General features: G+C 49.7%; 1 protein-coding gene across 5 annotated transcripts in view; it reads left to right on the plus strand.

The window, feature by feature from the left end:
- The window catches only part of CRTAC1 (cartilage acidic protein 1), a 146,507-nt gene that overhangs the window by 59,529 nt on the left and 60,225 nt on the right, over positions 1–26,753 (plus strand). For all 5 annotated transcript variants that reach the window (XM_082424125.1, XM_082424123.1, XM_082424124.1 and 2 more), the window contains exon 3: positions 23,082–23,278. In XM_082424125.1, coding sequence (XP_082280251.1) covers positions 23,082–23,278 — 197 coding nt within the window. The remainder of the gene's footprint in view (positions 1–23,081; positions 23,279–26,753) is intronic.

The following is a 26,753-nucleotide window of genomic DNA, read 5'->3' on the forward strand; positions in this document are numbered from 1 at the left end:
GACGTGGTCTACTCCATGAACACATTCCCCCCCTCTCCTTTCCCTCTGACCCAAGATCCAGACTGATATGTTTTCTAATATCATTGAAATTATTTTCATTGGTTTTTGAAAAAAATTATATTGAAGAAGTTAAAACATATACAAAAGTAGACAGAATAGTATAATGAATCCCCTGTAATTGGGGTGGGTTTTTTCCCAATCATTGATGTCCTGGAGTGAAGTATTGGTATCTCTTGTTAGAAGTAACAAAAGATGAGAAAAAGAACAGATTGTTGGAGTAGGTAGGGGGTGGGGTGGAATACAGTGTTACAAGTGATAGAAAGCAGAATTTACGACTTCTGTTGACTTCCATTCCCTGAGGGGTCTTCAAACTTGGACTGGTAGAACCAATAATCTACTAAGGGAATGCAGCCTAGGCAGGTGAGGTGCACAACTGAAATTAAATCCCAAGACAGGGCACATCCCAGGCACTGGGAACCAGCAGCTGTGCTTTTAAGGATACATGGTGATGCTGGAAGAATGGTTCAGTTGGAGAAGAGAAGAGGCAAATTGTCTCAAACGGGGAAAAAAGAGTGCCTGTCAACTAACCAACAGTAAGTTGGAACAAATAGCTTATATACTTTTAGGACAGCGTGTGTGATCACCAGGAGCTAGCACTGGCTGCCTAAGAATAATCCATACACAACTAACCTTGCTTCCTTGCAAGGAGGCATTTGGCTGGTGGATTGGCAGGATGCTATGGACATAGCTTAGTTGAATTCATTTTAGTGAAGCCGTTAACAGTCCCCCCACGTATTATTGTAACTAATATGTTGACCTATGAGCCAGATGATCATTGTCTTAGCAGGATCACGGTCCTGAAAGTTGATTCCAAAACCTGAAGGGAGGCTTTAAGTAGACTGACTGGGGCTCTGTCCCGGGTCCTACCTTGATGAACCTCTTTCTTATCAATGACTCGGCTGAAGAAACGGAAAGCGTACTAATCAGAACTGTAAATGGCAACTAAGACCAGAGATGAAAGAATTATGATTCGACATTTGAAGAGGAAAAGGTTTATTATGCAAGCAGTTACTTTATCTTAGAAACACACTTGCACGTATAGATGTGTGTGTGTGTGTGTGTGTGTGTGTGTGTGCACTTGTGTGCACACGTGTTTTTCATTTTCCAAGTGGGTACCTGGTTTGACTTGGAGGACACTAGTGATGGTATGATGAGCTCTCCTTCCTGTAGAGAAAGGTAGAAAAAAACATGACACTGCTGGTAATGATAGCTGCAATGTATGGAACGTCCACTATGTGCCAAACGACAAAGCAGGCTGTGCAGAAAAGAGTTAACATAGTGGGCCTAAGCCTGTTATCCTTAGAAAACCCCGCTTGCAAGGTTGGCCTTTGGCTGGCATATGGGAACTTGGACCTGGGGAGAGTTACCACTACCCCCAGGACTTACCATGCCTAGACTGTGGTTTATGCCGAATACCTGCTTTCCTTCTGGGAGTATGGATTTTTGGTATGTCTGAGCAGAGGGTGCTTATTTGACCAGCTCCCAGTACAAACCCTGGGTGCTGAGTCTCTAAGGGGCTTCCCTAGCAGACAACACTTCACACAGGTTGTCACAACCTGTTGCTGGGGAAATTAAGCGCATTCTGTGTGAATCTCCTGGGAGGGGACTCCTGGAAGCTTGTTTTTCCAGACTTCACGCGTGTATCTTTTCCCTCTGCTTGTTTCGCTTTTTACCCCTTCACTCTAATAAATTGTAGCCGTGAGTACTATATGCTGAGTTCTGAGAATCCTCCTGCAGAATCATTGAACATGGGGTGGACTTAGGGAACCCTGATCCACAGGCTTGATTCTCATTACATCATAGAATTTTTATAGCAATTCTACATTTATAGTTATCTGTGGTAACTCACAGATCCAGAACTTGAACCAGGTCTAACTCCAAAGATTCGCTTGCCTTTGGAATCACAGAATAGCGTGATGCTCTTTTACACTCCCTCTGACACAGGCCCTGAGACTTTCACGGAGAGTCCTGCTGTTCTTGGATTTCCAGACAGTCTCCCAGGCTCATCTCAGTGTCTTCTGGGGTGAGAATGAATCACTGAACGGCTCACCTTGAAGCAACAGGGGTGAGGGGTGATTCCTACTTTTTCAGGCCCATGACATTTATTCCTGTTAGTTTCATTCCTGTGGACTCTCTCCACCCCTCTTTCTTGTTATCTGCCCCAGGAAGACCAGTTGATTGTATTTTCTGGTGAAGAAGGTATGGGTGTGAGAGTAACCAAGGGTTAGGGGCTGACGTTGGCTGCAGCCTCACCCCACCACATGGCCACGAGCCCGTCATCCCTCCCTGTTCCTATCAGATAAGAAAAAGGACATGCTCCAAACCCACAAAATATACAACCAAGACGTAAACCATGGACTTTGGGTGATAATGATGTGTCAATGTGGGTTCGTCGCTTGTAACAAATGCGCCACCGCAGTGAGGCATGTTGATTGTGGAGGAGGTTATATGTGTGTGGGATCAGGGGGCACATGGGAACTCTCTATGCCTTCCGCTGAGTTTTGCTGTGAGTCTACAACTGGTCTAAAAAGTAAAATTTATTCATTAAAAAAACCAGAACAGGACATGCTCTAGCTCTCCAAGTGTGGTTTGGGGTATGGATTAGGGCAGCAAGAAATCACCACTTTTTTAAAAGGGTAAGAAATTTCTAACGTCCCCTGCTACTATCTCTATTAAATACACTGAAATATCTTTGAAAGAGAAGAAATTGTCCCTTTTCTTTTGCCACCTGGGATATGATATGTCCATCCTCTCCTCCAGCCTGAGAAGGCATGGAATGCCCAGTTCTCTGACTTTAAACTGCATCCTTCACCTAAGGTGCCCTGGGCTGAGGGAGCCAGAGGTTTAGCATGGAATTACCTTTTTTATGTGTCCTGTTTCCAGTGCCCCCCACCCTTTGTCTGCTATGGCTGCATCAGGACCCTCTCAGGAGTTAGAGGAGGCAAAGGAGGAAGGGACTTCCCGCATGCAGCCCTGGAGGTGGTACAGGGACGGGAAGCAGGAGGGCTCATAGGACCTGCCCCAGTGCACCCAAATTCAAACCCACTTCTGCTGCTTGACACGGGAAGTGGTGAGAGGCTATAATACCTGTGAACAAATGTCATTGCCACTTCTGGTTTCTAAGCCCCTCCCCCATCCTCCCCATCACCGCACTAATGTCTTTAACTCTTCACACACTTTAAACCCAACTTCAAGGGTGTGAACAGTTCATCGCACTCTAATGCAATAGCTACAACCAATGCAGGGAGACAGCCCCACTGCTTCAAAAAGGTACCACCTTCTGAGTGCAGGGGACCAGCCAGGTGAAAGGCAAGCAGAAGGCTATGTAAGAACATGAGCTCTAGGATCCCACAGGCCTGGGTTTGAATTGGCGTCTGCTACTTTCCAGCTGTGCAATTTCGGGCAAGTTGTTTAACCTTGCTGAGCCTTAGTTTCCTCATCCGTAAAATAGGGGTAATAATGGTTCCTACCTTATAGAGTTGTTGTGAGGATTAAATGAGATCATTTGGCAAAAGTGCACATTACTCATTGTAAGCATTCAATGAATATCAGCGGCTGCTTCTGCTGTTGACTGACATTGCTGATGCTGTTAGAAACAAGGCCGCCTTCCCAGGGCCCAGAGAAAACATACTCTTTTGGTTATCACTCACTCCCTCTCTCCCTACCCCTCAATTCTGTTACCTCTCGCCGCGTTCTAAAAAAATCTACCATTGGCCCCTGTAGAGAGCCCACCAATGCCAGACACACCCTTGCCCCAACGTCTTTTTGGAGCATTTCCTACTCCGCCCCAGAGCCATGCCTCTTCTCTTAAAATTAGTGTTCTGCTTCTCACAGTGCACTTTCCAGAAAGTTCTCCCTGCCCTGTCACCTCCATCTGAGGGCATGTCTGTCACCCTGGCACACCACTGTGCCTTAAGAGGAACAGTCAAGATCTGTGTTAGTGCTCATTCCTTTTGTGAACCAATAGCTGTAGATTTCTGTGATTTAGAGGAAAATGTGACCCAAAAGCAAAATTTTTCTTAGTTTGGGTTTTGTTGATGGTGGCAGTGTTTTTTTTTTGTTTTGCTTAATTACCACTATTACTAAATATAACATTTAATGATCAGGGGAAGATTCTGTCCAAAATGAAGATGCAAAAGAACAGGCAATGCAAATCCTTTCTCTAGAGCGCTGGTCCTAGAGGCTGGTCACAGGCGGGATCGAGAGCACAGCCTCCAGAGGCTCACGCAGACCAAGTCTGCACCGAGCACCACCACTGCACAACTCAGTGACCTTTGGGGAGTCACATGACCTCCTGGGCCTCATCTGTGAAAAGGGATAATTGGTTCACTGGGAGGGAACATGAGAACGTTCAGATAACGTCCTTAGCCCAGTGCCTGGCAGGCAGTAAGCAGTCAATAAACGCTAAGTTCTCATTATGACACATTCTAAAATTCCATCGGAACCTGTGCTTAAAGCACCTGGTTTGGGGACTTCCCTGGTGGCACAGTGGTTAAGAATCCGTCTGCCAATGCAGGGGACACGGGTTTGAGCCCTGGTCCGGGAAGATCCCACATGCCGTGGAGCAACTAAGCCCGTGCGCCACAACTACTGAGCCTGTGTTCTAGAGCCCGCGAGCCACAACTACTGAAGCCCGCGCACAGCAACGAAGACCCAACACAGCCAAAAATAAATAAATTAATTTTTTTTAAAAAGCAGCTGTTTTGGAATATATTGAAGAGGTTGGTGTCAGTCAGCCTGCTTCCTGAAACTCACGTGTTTCATTCAAATGGAAGCAAATGTAATCGTAAGCCCTTAGCAGAGGCAGGTAAGCTTCCCTTTGCCACTTACATCACACCTTACAAGGAGTTGTGCTTGGTCACTGAGGCAGCAGCTGCTTACTACAAGGTCACCTAGAACCCCACAGACATCGGCAAATAAACCTTTGTGATTATCAAAGATGTCAAGAAAGTCCCACCCCTCCCTCCAGGGCCCAGCTTTTGCGAGTTTCATCATTAGAGCCTCTTCAGGGTCTCCTGTCTGAGGCAATGGCTGCACCTTGAATTCATCACCACGACTGGAACTCAGACCCTTTAGACATAAGTGTGGATGACAGCGTCCTGATATGTGAGCCAGGAAGAGTGACATTGCATGTCATTGTCCCGGGCTGACGCCACCCCTCTCCTCTAGAAGCTCTAGTGAGGGGAAACCCACCTATTCTGGAGAAACATTTTCACTTTCAAGAGGTCCCAGATTGAATATCAAGGGAACTGATCAGTAGAGAAATGCACAAGCCAATGACAATAACAATGAAAATAATAGCTCTTCTTTATTGAGCACTTTTTAAGCATTATAGGTGTGCTGTAAGCTCGTTCAATTCTCACGCCAGCTCTTTGAGGTAGACAGTGTTACTATTTCCACTGCACAGATGAGAAACACGATGTTCAGAGATGTTAGGTAACTTGCCCAAAGACACAGAGCCCAGGTGTGTCTGCCTCCAAAGGTGGGGCTCCTGAACCTGGGCCGATGCCCAAACAATGCCAGGCAGTGAAATGCAGAGCTGTGGCTTGCAAACTTTATTTTCTCAGCCTAACCCTTTGGAGCAAAGAGAAATCTTCTGCAGTCTCAGAACGTCTAAATCAGACCAAAGTGGGGCTGCTGTGGTGGAAGACGGTTCGGGGCCCAGAGCCCTTCTCATCACCCTCTCTTCTTTTCCCCGGGATCCTTGAGGACCTTCAGGCCCCACAGGACACAAACCAAAAAGCTCTGGTGAAGCTGAAGGAGTGTGGGCTTCAGAGCTTCTGGTTCTTCTCTGCGTTGGAGAATACAAGTATTGACCTTCCAGAGTTGTGGGGAAGAGTGTATGAGCTAATGCATATGAAGCATCTAGTAGCCCCCCGCCCTCCGGCTACTATTAGTATTATCCTAACTGGTACATCTTATGGGAAAATAAGAGTTAATTCAGAGGGGGCTGTAGCAGGTTGATTGGTGACCCCCCAAAAGATGCACCCATGGCCTAATGCCTGGATCTTGTGAACATTACCTTATATGGGAAAATATGGGATTAAGTTAAAGATTTTGAGAAGAGCGTGTCCTGGACCATCCAGGTGGGCCCTAAATGCAATCACACGTTGCCTTAAAAGAAAGAGGCACAGGTGGGGCTTAAAAGAGGAGGCGGTAATGTGACCACTGAGGCAGAGGTTAGAGGGAGGCGGCCCGAAGCCAAGCAACACCTACTGCTGCAAGAAGCTGCAAGAGGCAAGGAAGAGATTCTCTCCTGGAACTTGAAGAGATGCAGTCCTGCCCATACCTTGATTTGGGGTATCTGGACTCCAGAACTGTGAGAGAATCCATTTCTGTTTTAAGCCACCCAGGCTGTGGTAACGTTTGTTACAGCAGCCATAGGAAACTAATACAGGGGCTCATTGCCCCCCGCTCGGCCCCAGCGCACACTCTGTACACGGGGATTGTCTCACACAGAGGCAGGCACGGAGGGCACGTGCTGGAATCCTTGGAATAAGACGTCAAAGGCACGCGCACACCTCACTCCTGGACGCGGGCAAGCAGGCGGGAGTCCTCTCAGCTCCAACAAGACTTTTCCAAGGGTGGAATCTCCCTGTCACTGTACATTCCTGCTCAGGTATCCACTCTCCTCCTGAACCTTATCCCCGACAATCACAACATTCAGTCGGGTATTTGTAATACCCAGATTGTCATTTCTGACAACAGGTCTGCATCTCTCTGTTGAGTCCAGTGATTGTGCGGACAGGAGCCTTATTTGTGCCGTCACCCTCAAGCCTCCTCACAGTCCACATCCGGGCCCGGAGGGGGCTCTCAGGACGAGTACTCATGCCTCCTCGATGCAGCTCTCACTACAGCACCTCCTCCCTCGTTTCACTCGACTGTCAGTCTTGAACATTGAATGTGGAGCTGAGCCAGGTCAGGTCTGTGCTGCCATGCGGGGCTTGTGTGGTCTGGGGTCCGGCCGGGTCGTGCCATGTTCCTCAGCTGCAGAGACATTCTTCCCCTGGTGGTTCCTCGGCAGCCAGGCCGTGGAGACTTCTCCGTGAGAACCATCTGGCACTGATTTTTCACCTCCACCTTTGAGAATTCGCCAGAGCCACGAAGGAAAGAAGCAGTAACTCTTCTTTGGCCGCCACACCTGCTGAGGGACTATCACGTGCTAGTTCTGCACTCACTGGTATAATTTGGAGAGAGCTTAGCCAAAAGGAATCCCTGGTCTAGTCAAAATAATATGTTGGTTCATGAATAGAAGAAAAATAAGGCCTTATGGTGGGGTAAAAAGAAACTAGAATTTGGAATCAAAGGAAGCAAATTCAAGACCCAGCCCTGCCACTTTCCAGCGGTGTGATGGGCACATGACTAACCCCTGACCTTAGTTTTGCATTTAAAGGGGAGAAGAGATAAATAATAACCCCCACTGGATCGCTGAGAGGATTAAGTCATATGTGTAGGTAAACCAGAAAGCACTAGGCAACTGCACACGCACCCCACGAGACCATGAGGTTCTGCGTTTTGAGTCCTGGGATCTGGACCAGGTTAGCCCAAGCCAGATACTGTTCCACTAAAGGACTGCTATTGAAGGCCAGGCTCCTTGCCATCTATTGAAGCTCTGAGTCAAGAGAGACCCCCAGCCAGGCTCCCATCACACATTGCCCCATCTCCACTTGTACATTGAATTTCAAAAGATGCTGGCTGGTTTTCTCTTATCTCTAAAACAGAGTGTTATGGTCGTGTCTCTTTCTTTCTGAAGGAACCAAATGCAGACATCAAAAGGAGAAGAAGAAAGCTCACGCCATCCCCAAGGGCTGAGTGCTGGCAGATTCCTAGGCTTGATCTGACCCTTTCCTGACCTGTGTGTGGGGAACAATGTGGGCAGAGCTGCAGAGGTCTGCACCCTGCTGGTCCTGGGAAGGGGTGGTGGGCGTGAGGGGGAGAGGGGAGGGTTTATAGGAAAAGGCTAATGAAATGAATCGCCAGTTTCCTATCTTCTCTGAGTGGGATGTTCAAGTAGCTGAGCCCTGGGCTGGCCCCTGCTTGGTAGCTCAAAAGAATGAATTGTCCCTTGGAGTGGGAGTCGACTCAGTTCCAGGAGAAGAACTAGGAAGGGTGAGGACAACCTGTCTGTTATTCTTCACCCTCAGGGAGGATGTCCATCCACCAGTGTGGTTGGGAGACTGGAACGGATTGTGAATCCGTCAATAATATAATGCTTCTAGGTATTCACACCATACCTTGTTCTCTACCTGTTCACCTGGAGCAATGTTGTTATAAACCCCTAGATGGCAGAGATCACGTCCATCCAGATCCTTTCGTACTGGACTCAGAACACCGTGTGTCAACTGGTCCTTCCTGGATCTTGAGGAGACTGAAAGGACTGGGGCTGGGTCTCACAGTTTGGTGAACATAAAAACCACCCGGGAGTTTGTTTGAAATGCTGATCCCTGGGCTCAGGAATTTACATTTTTAACAAGCTCTTCAGGTATCTCCAAGGTAAATGGTCTACAGGCTACTCTCTGAGAAATACTGATCCAGACTCGCCCTTCTCAGACTTTAATGTGCACATGAATCACTGTGGCATCTTATTAAAATGCAGATTATGACTCCGAGGTCTGAGGCCCAAGATTTTGCATTTTTAACACACTCCCAAACGTTGCTGGTGCCATCCATCCCCACCGCCACTTAGAGTAGCAAGGATCTCTCTACCTGCTGGTCCTCTGCAATCCGGAGGTACCAGTTCCTGCAAGGTCTTTAATCTAGATGGACGGTTCAAACGTAAAATGTCTGCATTACCTAAGACCTTAGATTATAGTCATGTACCTTTCATTTGTAATTAAAATAACTGTTTATCTTGAGTTGCTAGTCAGGTAGGTGATTTCTATACTACAAGCACTTTATAGTAATCTTTATTTATTTATTTTTTATATATTTATTTTTGGCTGTGTTGGGTCCTCGTTTCTGTGCGAGGGCTTTCTCCAGTTGCGGGAAGTGGGGGCCACTCTTCATCGCGGTGCGCGGGCCTCTTCACCATCGTGGCCTCTCCCGTTGCAGAGCACAGGCTCCAGATGCGCAGACTCAGCAGTTGTGGCTCACGGGCCCAGTTGCTCCGCGGCATGTGGGATCCTCCCAGACCAGGGCTCGAACCCATGTCCCCTGCATTGGCAGGCAGATTCTCAACCACTGTGCCACCAGGGAAGCCCTACAAGCACTTTAAAGAATAAATATCTAGGTACATTGGATACTTTCTCACTAATACTTAACACACAACATTTTCTGTCCCTAGAGCTTTAATGCACACTCGCTCCAACAGCCAGATTCTGATTAGTGTTAATGCATGGCTAAGGGAATTCAAGCCATCGCGGCAACAAAGACCCCTCTGAACGAACGCCTTTCATAATTGGCAGCTTTATATGTTTTTAAAGCAAGAGTCCCTTCTAGGACTATTTCCTTCAAATCAAAATGAAGAGTTTAATTCATCAGTTAACACTCCATAGCAACTGGAAGGCTTTTGCTGCTTCCTCCAACCATTGTTTCTCAAGGCACAACTAAGCATGCCTCCATTAGCTGCAGCATGAGGGAAAACTGGAAGGAACTTGATTTTACCACAGGGAGGGGACAGCCAGGTGCGTAGGGAATGGTGACCAGCAAGCAGAACGACACCATCCGCAGGGTCCGGAGAGAGCAAGCGGAGATCCCAGCAGGCAAAGTGGGGACGATGTGTATGGCCCCTGTACCCTGTCGGGCATGAGTGCGGGGCTCCAGCAGTGACTTGTATTCGCAATTCCAAGCAGATAGTTGTCACGGGGGAAGCTCGTCATCACGAAAAGGGGCCTGCACCCAGCTAGAGTCTGGACCAGGACTCTGGGTGGACAGAGCCCTGGGCTAGAAGGACAGGCCTTTTCTAAGTTGAAGATGGCCGTCTCCATCCCCCCATGAGCTGTGACCAACAGGAGCCCACTGGTCCTTGTCTTCACATGACAGCCCTGCCTTTCACCAGCCAAGACCTGTCTGTCCTCTGCCCTCACCAGGGCCTGTGACCTGTGTCTGGTGACCTATGTCTGCTTGCTTGTCCAACCCGGGCATCAGGCCAGGCTGACTGAGAGCAGCCTCCTGCATGCCTCACATCCAGTCCAGCACCCAGCTCCGGACTTCCTCCCTGCTGGAGAAAACCATAGCTGTCTCTGACCAGACCCTCAGCAAATTCCTGTCACCTCCATTTCACAGGGCGTTCCTGCGGCTCGATGGGTCTATCGTTCAGCTCCTGTCGAGCAGGGTAGAAGAACGAGGGCTCCTGGGGGGCTCAGGAGGCTGTCTCTGCCGCAGACAACAGCCATATATTGTGTGCGTGCATGTGTGAGCGTGTGTGTGTGCGTGCGTCTGTGCGTGTGTGTGTGCATGTGTGTGCACGTGCACATGCAAAACCTGCAGCTGTGTCATAGTTTACACATTTTCTCTCATCTGACCCTGAGGTAGGGCAAATATTATTAGCCCCGCTTTATAGATGAGGAAACTGAATCCTCGGGAATGTATGTAAGCAGGTTCCTTTATCAAACACTGTGATGGAGGCTAGCAGTATAAAATACAGTCTAGAGCTCCTTGGAGCTCACAGTCTTCTATGCTCAAGGCTACAGAGGTAATAATCATAATAATTCATTCTTTCAAAAATATTTATGGAGTTCGCATTATGTGTCAGGCACTAAGTGTAGATGGGAGAAGACAGACTTACTGACTAGGGTTTATTGAGCATTTGCTGCACACTCAGCACTGTGTTGACTACTTTACAGGCTTTATCTTCGTCCTCGGCACAACCCCGGGCAGGGGAGCTGGTATCAGGAAGCTGAGGCCTGGACCGGCTGGGTGACTGGTTCAAGGACGCCCACACAGCTGGCGAGTAGCGAGCAGGGACCTGCCCTCGGGCAGTCTGGCTTGTGGTCCAAGCTTCTCACCACCGAGCTGTACTGCCTCTCAGCCTTTCTGTTCTAACTTCAGGTCCAGTGTGCTTTCTGCTGTCCCGTGTTGCCCACACAGAACCCACCTCACTCCCAAGAGAAGATGCTCCCACTGCCTTTTCCCAGCCACTCCAAAGGGCTGGAGGCAGGCAGTCCCCATTCCGGATTCAGAACTCCGAATGCCTGCCCTCACCTGCCCCCACCCCGATCCAGCCCGACCTGTACTCCACCTCTGCCTGTGCCTCTCGCCAGGCCAGCTCCTGGCACCCTGTCCCGGCCTCCCTGCTGTGATTGCTCCACTGCTGGTGCTGTGTGTGTCTTCTCTGCAACCTCAGAGACAGATCCTGTCCTGCGCCTGCCCTCTGCCTCTCACCACCCCTCAAGTTGTTCGACTTCACCCTCTGAGGTGGCTCACCCTGCCTGCCCCACTTCCTGTGGAAAATGGCCGTGTATTGGCTCCTCACCTAAGGACCTCACCTCTTACTCACCCATGAGCAGACCGAGGTCTCTGGGCATCAACTCTCTAGTCGCTCTCTTCCACCCCATCCTGTCTTCTTACCCTTCCAGGCTTCCTCTGTCTTCTCTGAATTCCAGGCCTAACCCATCTGCTGGTACTTAGACTGTTCCCCTCCACCTGCTACGCTTCTTGCCCATGTCCCTGTAAATCCACTGCCCTCCTGGGTCTCTTCCTCTTGCCCACAGATATGCACAGGTCTCAGAGATTGGTGATACCGTCCCTTCACCCTGTGTTCTGGCCAATATCCTAGGCCTTCCTGAGCCCTTCCATCTTCAGTGAGCTGTCTGCATCCTAGGCCCTCAGTCTATCTCCTCTCTCCTCTGTAATGAACAGCTTCCTTGAAGCTCAGGAGCTTCCAAATTGCCAAATCCACTTTCCAGCTCCAATCCCTGGCCTTTTTGACCTCTTGAGAGCATTTAACACTGTTGGCCATGCCTCTCTTTTCAACCCTCACTTTCCCCATTTCTGTGCCTTCTTGACCCTGCTCTGTCTTAGGAGTCGTTTGTGTGCAAGGAACAGGAACCCGCTCAAGTTAGCTCAGAAGAAGTTTTTGGCATAATTCAGGGGAATTTCCATCTTCTGCACTGTTACAGCTCTCTCCCCTGACCCATCCTTCACGCACACAGCCACCAGACAGCGCTCTTCAAATCGCTACTTTGATGTAATGGGACCCCCCTGTTCAGAATCCTTCAGCGGCTCCCCATTTCCTACCAGATAAAACCTAAACTCATGGCTTACATGTCACATCTCCACTATCTTCGCTGCCATGTACTTTCCAGTTTGCTTCTACTCTTTTTCACAATTGTCCAACACACAACTCTGTGTCATCCACAGAGTAGAGGGTAGAATAGTCTACCCTCTATTCCCTAACCATATTTTTCTGTTCTCTGATCTGCTTCATAGCTCACACTGTTTCTTTTGTAAATGTCTAACTCATATATCTTCTATTAAAATCCTATACATTCTTAAAGTTCTAGATCAAATGAACCTTCTTTATGAAGACTATCCCAGCGAAAGTGATCTGTGCTCCTCTGAAAGCTTGGGGTTGGGACCACTCCTTATTTGCCATATTAAGTTGGAGTCTCTCTAAGCAGAGAATTCCACCGTGTGCCATGCAATATGCCCAATCTGGAAATAGGATCCCAGAAGGGGGAATGAACTCATTGGAGAATGATTGGTTTATCTTTTTTACTCTTAAAGAAGAGTGAAACATCTGTAGGCTATTTACCCCACCATTCTGCCCCTAAATTGGCCCATCTTCTTAACCAAAAGAGAGACAAAGACCAACAGCTTTTTATCTAAAAGCTTCTAGGTAATTATAGCATTAAGGAGAGAAAGTTTGAGTAGACGTTTCAAGTATTTTGTGACCCAGCAGTTAAACAGGATCTGCCTGAACCCACAAGTTGATCACAGAGTTGGGCCATCGCTCCCCTTGTGTCCCACCACGCCCCACGCTGGGCTGTCACTGCCAAGTCTCAGTGCCCTCCCTGTCCCGCACCGCCAGCAGTGCTGCGTGGAACAGAGTCCTGAGGAGGAGGCCAAGAGCTGGACCCGTTTCCAGAACATACTGAGTCAAACCGTCATTCCACTTTCTATGTATACCTCTTTCTGGGGCTCCTGGAGGGGAGTGGCGGGACCTTGAGATGTATCTGGAGGACACAGGGACTCGGTGGTGCCAGGGAATCTGCCTTGATCAGTAGGCCCTGGCAAGTCTGTCTCCAGCAGTACAGACCTAGATGAGTGACTGTCTCTATAGACACACACTGCTCTTCCTTCCTGACCCTTCTCTTCCTGCAAAGACATGGCTCCTGAGATGCTGCTCTCATGAGCATTGGTCCTAGTTGAAGGCTGTCAACCGTAGGCTCCAGCTCCTGGCTCTCAGGATGGACGTGTGACCAAAACTGGGCTAATCAGGGCCCCTTCCTGGGGTTTTTCACATCGGAACTGAGGAAAGCAAGCCTCTCCACTCTGTGCTGAGGCTGAGGTGTGAGGCTGAGAGTGTACACAGGTCAGGCCTTGTGAAGAAGGATGGTGTGAGACGATGAGGCCAACAGAGAAGAGGGGAGAGGAAGTCCTGATGACCTCCTGGTCAGAACCCTGGCTCCAGGCACCCCAAGGCCTCACTGTTCCCTTGCTCTTCTGGCAGGTTGGACACCTGAACCAATACTTTCTTCAATTAGTTCATGTGGAGTGTTTGCCACTTGAAGCCAAAGAATCCTGATTAACCCGGCCTCCATCTGTCACCTGAATCCCTCCTTTGATAGTTTATGCAATTCCTGCCTCCCTGTCTTCCTCTTTTCTTGAGATAAACATGCCTTGAGGGATGGAGTCATGGTCTTCACCATCATCATCACCATCAACATGAACACCATGACTGAGGACCTGTCTTTTCCTGGCATCGTCCTAGGTATGGAGGGGCTAGAGCTGCAAACAGTAGTCTCTGCCTTCTGGTTGCCTCCATGCTCATCAAAATATAAGAAATTCCAAGGGCACAGAGCACATGCTGAGCACAGATCTTTTTTAGAACAAGGCATAAATCAATCAGTCTGCGTGGAATTTTTACAGAACAGAGACACTCATCACTGCAGATTATTCTGACCTTTCGGTGCCAAACATCCCTTTCTTGAAAAACCATCCATCCCTTAGGACAAAGGGTTTTTATCCTTCAGCTTAAAGTTACCTTCTTATTCTTTGCACTGCATTTGTGGGGTCTTTTCCACCCTGGTTAGCTCCTAGTTCAGGATCAAATGTTTTTGTTTGTTTGTTTGTTTTCTGGGATGCCCTTTCCAGACTTATCCAATTCACTCCCCTGTAAAATCCCCAGCCCCAGATTTCTCATCATAGCTAGAAACCTCCCATTAACAAAGCCTTCTTTCCTTTAAACTAGCGCCTGGCCTCTGTATATGTCCTCTTCTAGGATACAATCTGTGAGTCTCCTGTTGGGATGCCTTCCCATATGTTTTCTGGTCCTATTTAACTTCAATGGCTTTCAAAGAATTAAATGCGTAAAAAGGAAAAAAGAGCATTACACACAGTTCCAAAGAAATGATCCATGTTCAAGGTTGTGCTTTCAAAATGGGAAACAGATGTGGCTAGAAAGTAAAGAAGAATTCAGAGGAGGAGTAGAAAAACAGGGGTTTCTGGAATCCTTGTATTTCTCATTACCCTTCCACCCTTAGGCTATGCACAGACCCTCAGATATTCTGAGATCCGTGTGTCAACCCAACAGATCCAGGCCTCCCTTGGGGAGACCTGCCTACTGTGAATCAAAAGGCTATCTTAGAGAATTCTAGTGATTACTGAGTAATGTTTTTTCCTATTTTCCAGAGATAAATTCTTCTTCCCCTTAGGTCTGAAATGATAGGTCATCGTTATCTACTTTCTTGTCCGAAAATGTAGCTAGTTAAAAGCAAGTTATCCTTTCTCACAGTTCTGTGAGTCTGGAATTTGGGCAGGGTCAGCTGGCAGGGGTGGAGGGGTGTTCTGCTCCATGTGACATCAGCTGGTGTCACTCAGTCAGCTGCACTCTGTTGTCAGCTTGGCTGGGCTGGAAGGCCCACGAAGTCTTTGCTCATTTATCTGGTGCCTCGGTGCTCTTCCACATGGCCTCTCCCTGGGGCTAGATTGGGCTTCCTCAGAGCATGGTAGTCTCAAGGTGGCCGAACTTCTTACATGGTGACTGGCTTCCCCCAGAGACAACGTGGAAGCTGGTAGGCCTCTTTAAGGCTAGGCCCAGAACTGGCCCACATTCTGCCAACCGAGTCAAGTCACAAAGCCAGCCCTGAGTCAAGGGAGGCAAAATGGATTCCACTTCTTCATGGGTGGAGTAACACGTCCATACAAAGAGGAAAGAAAATGATGGCAGCCATCTCTGGAAATAGCTACCATATCCCTATAACCACTTCACTCACTCAGAGGGCACATGCTCATTTTTTTTTTTAATTAATTAATTAATTAATTTATTTATGGCTGTGTTGGGTCTTCGTTGCTGTGCGAGGGCTTTCTCTAGTTGCGGCGGGCGGGGGCCACTCTTCATCGCGGTGCGCGGGCCTCTCACTATCGCGGCCTCTCTTGTTGCGGAGCACAGGCTCCAGACGCGCATGCTCAGTAGTTGTGGCTCACGGGCCCAGTTGCTCCACAGCATTTGGGATCTTCCCAGACCAGGGCTCGAACCCGTGTCCCCTGCATTGGCAGGCAGATTCTCAACCACTGCACCACCAGGGAAGCCCCCTCATTTCTTAACCTTAGATAAACCCCATGTACAGAACATTGTTCTCATCTTACTGAACTCTTCTCAGTCTCTTTTTTTCCCTGCAGATTATTTTGCCTCACAATCTCTATTCTAAGACCTAACACCTTTCTTCCCATTCAACTTATACTCTCCCTAAATACTTGTTTCAGAAAACTGTGTATTCCCAAGTACTGAGCTCAAATTAATTTTTACTAAAGCTTATTTTAATTTTGTGTTCTGTTATGATAACGATGACTTAGAACCTGTAATATACCCATAATATAAGGCTGACAAGCCTTTAAAATCTTTTTCTGTGAAGAACCAAATGGTAAATATTCTCAACTTTTGGGCCATACAGTCTGTGTTGCAATTACTTAGCTCTGTTGTACAGGAAAAGCAGCCACAGAAAACATGCAAATGAATGAGCAGGTCTGTGTTCCAATAAAACTTTATTTACAAATATAGGCAGCAGGCCAGACTTGGCCCAAAGGTCTTGGTTTTGCTGATCCCTGCTTTAGACTAAGGGATCAGTTTGTCTTTCAATATATATTTTGTCTAATGATTAGCTGTTTGACTTTCAGAAAGTCACTCTTCTCTGAAATTCCCTTCTTCATCTATAAAATAAGGGTATTGAAGTAACCAAGAATAAAATAGCCTCTTACGCCTGTAGTCCTGAAAATGCCACACATCTTTAAAAACCTTTGAAGGAAATGCCCAGAAAGGCCATAAGATGAGTTGTTTCTCTATGATAATATCTCAGAGCTCTGTTGATATTTCCAGGACTTTGTATCTTTCCAGGGATCTCTCTATTTTTCTTTCTGGGTCTGTGTATCCTCCCTTCTATGTGTCCCAGTGTCTCTACAGGCCAATCTCTTTATCTGTGTTTACAGTGTTTTTCTCTCTATGCTCAGGGCTTCACTGCCCCTCAGTTTCCATTTTTCTATATTCTTGTGTGTCTCTGTCTTGCATTTGGATTTATACGTGCATCTGTCTTGTCTCCCTGCATCTCTCCCCTGATTATAATGTTGAATAGCCATATATTTTTCATTATTTTCCTTTTTAATGAAAAAAGTTCCCTATTCTTAATTTTCAAAGTAGTATATTTTTCAAATTTCAGAAAAGTTTCTACTTATGTACAGTGAGATATCATGTGTAAACTACATAGCACAGTATCTAATATATAGTAGGTACCCAATAATCATTACATCCCTTCATCTGGCTTCCCCTTTATGTAACTGCCTAAATGATTTTTTTTCACATAGGTCAACAATTCTCAACAGAGAAAAAGGTTGGTCCTCTGTCTTTATCTATAATACCTTGTTACTCTCTCTCACCCTTACTCAGGACACCAGCTCCTGGCCTCCTCCTGGTGTCATTACCATGTTTGTACATAACCTGGGGACTAGTGTAAGTAGAGGATCAAAGACCAAGCAAGAGACTGGTGGCTCAGTTGACTTTGCTCGGCCACCCAGTGATGATCTGGTACCTCCCAGAGGCTCCTTCTCTTTCGTTCGCTCTACAAGTATTTACTGAGTGCTTGTTACGCCCTAGGTGATGGGGAGACAGAGGTGAACACAGCAGACACAGTCCCTGACCTCCTGAAGCTTATGGTTTCCTGGGAGAAATGGGCAATACATAGGTAACCAAACCAGAGTAGGACAGAGGATGCCATTACTGGAATACAGAGGAGGAGAAGGTCTCTCCGAGATGCCTTTCAAGGTGAGACCTAAAGGATGAGATGAGGCCAGCCCAGGAGAGAGGTGGAGGGAGGGTGTTCTGGTCAGAGGGCTGGGACCTGCCTGCTGGACCTTTAGGAGCTGAAAGGGAGGTGGTGTGGCTTTATGAGGTCAGCAAGGCAGGCAGCAAACCGAATAGGCTCCCAGGCCAGGCGTGATAAAGGGTCTGGGTTTCATTCCAACATAATGGGAAACCACCACAGGGTTTTAGGCAGGAGAATGACTGATCTGATTTATGTGTTAAAAAGATGACTCTGGCTATGGTGCGGGGGATTTCAACTGGTGGGGGAAGTGGGGAAGCAGAGAAAGGAGGCTCTCCGGAGATGGTGGCAGTGGAGGAGGAAAGAAGAGAAAGGATTTGAAATATTTTAAGAGGTAGAAATGACGGGATTGACTGATGAATTAGATGTGAAGTCAAGGGAGTGGGAGAACCAAGGCTGACACCAGCTTTCTGGCTTTGGTATTTGGATGCCCATTGCAGGGAGGAGGGGGGAGGAGCGATCAATAGTTCCATTTTGGTCACATTCCATCGGAGATGACTGTGGCACATGCAGGGGGAGATGTCAGGTAGGCAGTCGGATATATGAGTCTGAGGTTGGACTGGGGATTTGGGTTGGAGATATAAATTTGGGAGTTGTCAGTCATGGGGATGGATATTATCCCCTAGTGAAAGGGGATGGAGAGAGGAGAAGGGGGTCCTGGACCAGGCCTGGGGACTCCAACATTAAGAGGCAGAGAGAGGAGGAAGTGCCTACACAGAGGAAAAGGAGGGGGAACCAGAGAGAAAGAAGGAAAACCAGAGGAGGATGGCATCCTCAGAGCCAAGAGAGCAGTGTTATAAGAGGCAAGTGGCCGAGAGCCAGGCCGCTGTGCCAGATACAGCTGAGAGTCCCCAGGAGATGGGACAGAAAGGCATCCCTATTTGTGGCCTCATGAAAGCCACCAATGGCCATAACAAGGGCAGCTTTGCTGGAGTTGGGGGTGGAATGTGGATTGGGGGTGGGGCAAATTGTCAGTAAGAAAGTGGAGAGCGCTTGTGAAGACAACTCTTTGAGTTTAGTGACAAAGGGGAATGAAGAAATATCCCAGCAGAAGATGAGAGATCACGGGTGGGATGTTTGGGGATGAGAAATATTAGTGCGTGTTTGGAAACTCGAAGTGATCACTCTAGAGAGTGAGAGATTGTTCCTCGGCTTTCTTTTTTAAATAATGATGAGAACTTATAATTGTGTGCCTCTTCACAGTTTACCAAGTGTTATCACACACACTGTCTCTTATCCTCACAGAGTTATAGTTGAGGAAGCTGAAGCTTAGAGGAATTGAGTGACAAGCTCAAGGTCAGAGCCAGGAAGTGGCAGGCCCAGGACCCCACGCCCAGGCTGCTCTTCTTGGCCTGACCCCAAGGCCCCTCCCTGTCGACAGCAGTGGACCAGCGTGAAAATTGGACGGCACTCACACAAGGATGGGTTGTGCCCCGCTGGTGTCTCGCAAGCAGATTCTTAAATTTCCACTGAGCCAATCGCTTGTGCCTGCTGGACCAGCCTTTGATATTATAAAGTCGCAGCTGCTTTTCAAGAACACAGGACCCTGTCCCACGTCCTAAGCCTGTTTAATTGAGCTTCAAAGCCTCCTGAATTTCTAGAAGTGCCCAACAATCTCGGGCAGGTGTCAGCGAGAGGAAACGTGAAATCCCACGTCCCTCACATCCGTCTCCCCCGACTTGTGGGAACTGACACCCCAGAAGGACCATGGTGGGACTGTGGCTAACTCTGAGCCTGTCTCCACATCTGTAAAATCCTAGGGTTGTCATGAGGATGAAATGAAGTAGTGGGTGTAAACTACTTAGAAGGGTGCTTGGCACGTGGTGACTGCTCTGTGAATGCCACCCATGATTATTTTCCGTTATTGCTCACTCACTCACTTTTATGACAGACACTTGCTGGGCATCTTCTCTCTGCCAAGCATGGCTCTAGGCACAGCAAACACAGAGATGTATCCACATGCTTCCTCGGCTCAAGAAGCATATGTTTTAATGAGGGGAAGTGATGTTGGAACACAAACAACTCTGCCTCGTGGTAATAAGCAAGGTGCAAAACGCTGTGGGTGTCCAGGGAAGAGAAGATCACATCTAGCCCAGGCAGCTGGGGCAGGCTTTGTGCGAGGAGTGTAGGGCGGGGTGGTAGGGAGGGGCGGGATGGTATGGAACCAACTGGAGCATCAGCCCCATGGAGAAGAGGGGGAGGGGATAAGGCTGGCTGTCCTGGGGGGAGATTGTGAGAGGCTCGGATATCAGTGCAGCAGACCCAGCCAAGGGCAACTCCGTGCCCCACCTCCCAGCCTTGCGCCCCCCTGTTGCTGGGACCCCTACCTAGGAGCCCTTGGTCTGGCTTTGTGTCTGTAGTCCCTGGCTGGGGGGCGGGGGGAGAACGCAAGGGGACAGAGTGTCAGGATTCATCCCAGGCTTCCATGTAGGCTTGGGAGGACTCTGCGGCACGTGCTCATTCTGTAACAGATGGAGGATGGGAGCCAGCCTAGTACCCCTACCCCTCTACCCCTTAGGGAGTACCCTGGAACTAGCACCCCCAAGTCCTTCAAACAAGAGATGGTCCAGGGCCATCCACTCCCCCAGGGCCACCACCATGGGAGCAGGGACCTTGTGTGCACGCCCATCACCCCCCATTCAGGGTGAAAGGACTGGCCTCCAATAGGTGCAGAGGCCATGGCCTCTCCCCCCATTGGGGGTGGTAAAGACATTCTCCTTGGGGGAGGCCCAAGGGACAGGGGGTGCAAAGGAGGGGTGTCAGTGCTGGACTTCATGTGGCGGCTCCTCAGCCATAGCCCGGAGGGGGGCCACGCCCACTCTGTCCATCTCCTGAGGTGGGTTAGACTCAAGGCCCTGTTTCAAGAGCATTAGACCGAGAAGTGCTCTCACACAGCTCCTAGTCCAGCCTTTTAAACGCTGGCTCTGGAATCCCTTGTTTAAACAACATTTTATAGAATGTGATGCGTAAAATAAAATGCATCGACATAGAAATGCTCTGGATGAAACTGAGAGGAGAGGGCCCAGAAGCCCGTCCCCAAGACCGCATTTGTCCACACATTTTGTGACCCTCTGACTTAGTCCAACTCTCGTTTTGCAGAAGAAAAACTCAGAACCTAGAGAGGAGAACTGACCAGCCTAAGGTCACAAAACTAACCTCTGGAAGAGTCAAGACCTGCAGAGAAGCAAATGAAATCAAGGCTGAGAAAGTGTTTTATAAACTGTAAAGTGCGATAGAAATGTAGGGTTATTATCTCCACTTTGCATGAAGTTCTTGGGCATTTCCCACGTCGCTGCTTTGGGAGAGGCCACCAGAAAAAAAAAAATGCAGAGGACGAAGAGTGTTGGCATCATAGGCAGTGTGGAAAGAGCACAAGGTTGGACCTGAAGACAGAAGCCTAGTGCGGCCATGTACGAGCTGTGTAACCTAGGACAGCTCACTTTGCCTCTCTGACCCTCTGTTTCCTTTTCTAGAAAAATGCCTTCTCTACCTTCTTTCTGGGATTACTAGGGCTCAGGTGAGGCAATGCATGGGAAAGTGCTTTTAGCAAGGCCTAGCGCCGCAGAACTGTACTGTCTTGTGAGGAGCAGTAATGGTAGTAAACGGAAGACCTGGAGGCTTTGAGGCCTAGTATTTAGCACCCACAAGGCACTTCCTGTCCCTGGGGGCTGGAGCCAGCTGCTGACGGTGCTGGAACCCAAGTGTTCCATCTCTGCTGCCTAGACACGTCCCATAGGTCATGCCGTGCCCTCGTTGCACAGCCCTCAGACACTCTTCGTCAAGGTGTCTAAGGCGCAACCTCCCATTACCGAGTGCTGACTCAGCCCCCAGTAAGCTCCGTCTCCCCTTTCGCACACTGTGGATGCCAGAAGGCACACGGCCAGTCACTCAGCATCCCCCAAACTTCACTGGCTCTGCATCTTGGTGACAAAGGGCCAAATTGGTTCTGTTTCAGGAAAGCAAGAAGTGATTTCTCTCAAAGACCTTGGAGAGTTCTTTCCTCCCTCCCCACAGTGTTTTCGGCTGGGGACCGTCCAGAGGCTGGCAGCTGAACTTCACTCGGGATGTACACGCTCAGGTTCAAACAAAGGCAGTAGCCCGGGGACTAATGGCTGGGGGTTGGCCAGGTTCCTTTGGAGAGCCTGACAGGTGTTCCAGGAGGAGGGAGGAGTCCAGACATTCCTGGCTGTGCTGCCTGGGGGTGACCTTGGACACACCACTTTCTCCACATGGAAAGGCAATGGGAAGAAATCGACCACAGGACACCTAAGCCCTTATGACTCAGACATGGGCTCTGAGGATCCACTCATTCAATCAGTCAGCAAGGATTTACTGAGCACCTATTGTGTGCCAGGCATTGTGCTAGGTCCTGGGGGACAAAACAGACAAAAAGTTCTGCCTTTGTGGAGCTGACATTCTAGCAGGATCAGACAGAGAAGGAAGAGCTAAATAGGAAGCTAGAGAACGGTCAACCGGTGGTAAAAGCCGTGGGAAAGAGAGCAGGGGTGAGGGGCAAGGGTACGGGGTGACGGAGGTTGCAGGTTTCAGGGATGTGGGCAGGAAGGCCTCTCAGAGAAGGGAAGATTGCATGAGGACCTGAAGGACGTGAAGGAGGGAGACAGCCATGTGGGTACCTGGAGGAAAAGCATCCTGGGCAGAGGGAACAGCAAGTGCGAAGTCCCTGAGGCAAGAGCACGCATCAGGGAGGTCGCATGGTTGCAGGAGAGTCAGACGAGAGAGAGATGAGGACTGAGGAGCTCTTTAATCTTTTCCTTCCAGTGCCTCGGACAAAGCGATCCAGCAGGTCCACCTGATGACTTTAGATGCATTTGTAATCTCCTGTCTGGGATGCCAGTTTCATCCCGCTGTTTAAATGCTGGGACTTTCTGTCAAGAGAGAGTCATTCCAAACCTCAGTGACAAAGCCTTATGTGCTTCCAGAATTCACTCCAGGGCCCTTGGGTTAGCAGAGAGGGCCTGGGTTTGAGTTCCAGCACCTGACGCTTACTAGCTGCGTTACCTTGAGAAGGGCACTCAACCTCTCTGAGCCTCACTTTCCCTGATGAAGTTCATCGGTTGCCTCATCTGCAAAATGGGTTAATAATGCAGATTCCCATGCCTACCTCACTTGATTGTTGTTAAATTTAAATTAATGAGATCATAAATATGAAAGTGCCTTTTACATTGAAATGAGCAAGATTAATGTCAGGGCGTTTATTTCAGCAAAGCCTATGGTAAGGGGCTTATCACTGACTGCCCACTCCCCTCCACCACCCTGCTCCTTATTTGCATCCCACGTGGGACCTGTTGACTCTCACTTTGCTTCGGTCCACATCTGATTCAGGGACACTCATCAGACACCCGGGGACCCCAAGGCAAGGCTGCCAAGGGTTCCCCAGGAAGACAGCGGTTCCCCAGGAACGTTCTGGGGCTGATTTGTCCCCACATAGACCTGTCCGGGAAGACTCTGAGCCCACTGCTCTGGTCGGATAGAGCCAGGTGGGCCCAGCTGCTCCCCCACAACGTCCCCTCCCCCTTCCTCCTCCAGGTACAATGGCCCCAACCTGGTTCTGAAGTACGACCGGACCCAGAAGCGGCTGGTGAACATCGCGGTGGACGAGCGCAGCTCCCCCTACTACGCGCTGCGGGACCGGCAGGGCAACGCCATCGGGGTCACAGCCTGTGACATCGACGGGGATGGCCGTGAGGAGATCTACTTCCTCAACACCAATAATGCCTTCTCCGGTAAGGGCTGGGGGCCTCGGGCCTCCCCCGGCCCCCACCTTCTTCCTCCCAGCACTAGGTTACTGTCACCAGCTCCCCAGGACCTCACTCCGTCCCAACAGAGACAGCCCCAGGAGGACCCGTTCTTCTCTCATGCATGAAGCTGTTTCTCACCTCCCAGCCCCTGGAGAGGGAGGCCTTGAGCAGAAGACCTGTCCCCTCCCTCGGACTTTACGTCCTCCTCGCCTCCCAGTCCGAGCGGCAGCCCGGTCCTCCTAACTGACCCCTCCTCCCTTCTCCCCAACTCCTGGTGGCTCAACCACTCAGCACTTCTCACGCCCATAGCCCGCAGACGACTCCCTGGCATAGCCCTCCGTGCTGCTTCCAGGGAACTTTCTAAAATGCTTTGAAATCCTTCAAAGGCCCCCATAGCTTTCAGCTGAGCTCATTTTTTCACCCCACATTCCTGCAGATCACCTACAGCATGCCAGACCAGAGGCGCTAGGTGCTGGGGATACAACTTGGTGGGAGACAGATCTGGGGCCTGTCCTAGCCCAGAGCGCCATCCCAGTCACTTCGGCTCTTGTGTAAATGCGGATTCTGACTCAGCAGGCCTGGCTAGGCCCTGAGATCCTGCATTGAGCTGGGGGACTGTGTTCTTGGGGCTGCAGGTGGAAGTCTGCTCCCATGGGGCCATAACATCTACAGGGAAGTCCCAGGCCATGGCTTCCTCCTGAAGGATGCAGGGCCCAGTGTCCCTTTGGGGCCAGGTTGGACATGCACTGCACTCTTCCAGATGGCAGCAGCCCTCTTGGGTTGGTCTGAACAACACCCTGTGGTTCAGACCTGTGAATTCACCATTCTGGACCCTCCCAACCTCCTGGAGGCAGGTGATCACCTGGCTATGGGGAGCACCTTCCCTGCTCCCATAGACACACACACACACACACACACACACACACACACACACACACACACACACACACACACACACACACACACACACACACACACACACACACACACACACACACACACACACACACACACACACACACACACACACACACACACACACACACACACGCTTTACCCTGGGCCCATAATGTTGCCCCTGCTGGTTGCTGAGCCCAAGCCAGGATCCAGCCCCAGACTGCCCCTGCTGTTGAGCCCTGCCATTTGCATGAATGGCAAGGGAAGGGGTTGGGGCTGGTGCCAGGGGCAGGGGCAGGCGGAGCTGACTGGCTGACAGCCAGCTTTGTGCAGCCGAGAAACAATGAGCCACAGCCCCAAGTGGTGTTTTATGGGTTTTCGTCTCATCTTGCCACCAAGTGAGGCCTGAGAGATAGTAATTATCCCTACACAAATATCAGGGCATGATTACCCAGCTGGATTTACTGCCCTCTCTCCAACCAAGCCAAGATTGGATTAGGACACAATTAATTGATGGGCTGATCAACCTTTAACGTGGGGCAAGGTCAGGAGGGGAGCAGCAAGGGACGGCTGTGGAAGGAGCGAGTGCCCGGGAAGATGCCGGAGGGACGCAGAAAGGGGGAGAACTGTGGAAGGAGGTGCTTAATGTGGGCTCAGCGGGCACGATGCCAGAGGAAGGGGACAGACTCTTCCTACTCACTGAACACAGAGCACCTGGGCTGGGACCCGACCATCAGGTGTCTCGAAGCAGCAGCCCTCCCACGCTCTTAGAGCGTTTCATCGTGAATCCTCGAGCAGCGGTGCTCAGCCCAGGCTGCACGCTAGAACCTCCTGAGGAGCTTTAACGCGCCCAGTTCCCAAGGAGCGTCCCGGTCCAGTCCAGTCTGAACCTCTGGGGGTGGGACCCAGTTATCAGATTGGAAAGCTCTCCAGGTGATTCCCTCGTGCAGTGGAGGTTGACAGCAATACCCCAGAGTCATGTTGGTTCCGTGCTCAGCCTAACCATCACCCCATTTACTCACTAATGTATTCACTCATTGGGTCCGTATTTACTGAGCGCCTACCGTATGCCAGGCACTATTCTAGGCACTGATGATGCCCCAGTGAATGTAACAGACAAAAATCCTGCCCTGTCTCCCCAGTGCAGTCTTATATTTCTCTAGGAATCTGACTCCACTCTCCTAGCCACCAAGTTCCTCAAGGGCAAAGTCCATGTATTGGTTATTTTGTGCCTCCCTCTGGCCCAGCCAGAACTTGAACATCCTAAGAGTACAATTAGAACTTGATAAATAAATCCAGGTAGAACAGACAAGGCACAAGCATTTGGCCTGAGAGAAGGTTTGCCAACAGAGGGAAGACAAGAAGAGGCAGGCAAATGGAGCCCCCTGGAAGGTTCCTCTGGGAGAGGCTGGCGCTCGGCCCCCAGAGCTGGGGTAAGGGTGACACTGCCCCCGAGCCTCAGCCCCAGGCGTGCACCTCCCAGTGACCTTCTGTGGGTTTGAGGGATGTCTGTGGGTTTGAGTTAATTTTTCAGTTGAGTGATTCGATTGATTCATCGACAGTGGGTGGGGTGTGGAGCCATTTGTGCCAGGTCAGCACTTCCCTGGGTCCAGCTGGCATGACGCTCAGCCATTGCCACCCTGCCCACAATGTTATAATTCTGTGGCTTGAAGAAAGGCAGAGACTTTAGAAATGTCCTGGATGGAGGGGCCACAGGCCTCCCTCCCGGCTGCTTGAAGAGAGAGACTCTTGGAGCAGAAAGAGAAAAGGACCATCATGTGAATAAGACACCACACAGATGAGGGTATCAGGTAGGCACAGCTCAAGGGTTAAGAACTGGAAAGTAGTAAGAGGGAGGGAACAGAGGAAGACTGACCACAATCCCAAGAGGCCTGGGCCAGGAAAGCAGCGTACGGCTTAACTGACCTGGAAGAGTACTAGCCAGTGTGTTTCAGGCAACACTACTCTGTAAAAAAACCAGGTAGGAGTGTGTGCAGGACAGAGGCGGACAAGAGGCCCGCTCCAACACCCCCTCCACATCCAGGAACCCAGGACCCCCTGCAGCTCCTGCCAGGAGCCCATCCCTCGGAGTTCCTGCGCTGGCTACTCCAGCTGCTGCTCGGCTCGGCCCTGAGCTCTTCTGCCCGCGTGACCTGGCCTGGGGTAATAGGAGTGTGGTGCTGAGTGGGTCCCTGTGGACTGTGAGCCCCACACCCTACCTTATTTATTAACTCATTCCGTTCAGCAGAATGGTCACTGACCTTCCGCCATCTTCAGTCTACATATACCTCCCTCCCTTTCTACACAAATAGTAGCACGCTCTGTTCACGGTGCTGCCCCTTGCTTTTTTGTTTAACAGTCAGCTTTGGACAGTATTTCATGGCAGCACACAGAGAGCTTTCTCATTCTTTTTATGGCTGTAGAGTACTCCGTTGTATAGATTTGCCATTTGTTGAATTGGCCCTCTGTTGATGAATAGTTAGATTGCTTGCAAACAGTGCCACCGAATGAATAAGCTTGTACAACATGCCATTCTCCACAATTCCAGGTGTATCTGTGAGGT

Source organism: Balaenoptera physalus (assembly GCF_965194825.1).
Source record: "Balaenoptera physalus genome assembly, chromosome: 14".
NCBI classification, from domain to species: Eukaryota; Metazoa; Chordata; class Mammalia; order Artiodactyla; family Balaenopteridae; genus Balaenoptera; species Balaenoptera physalus.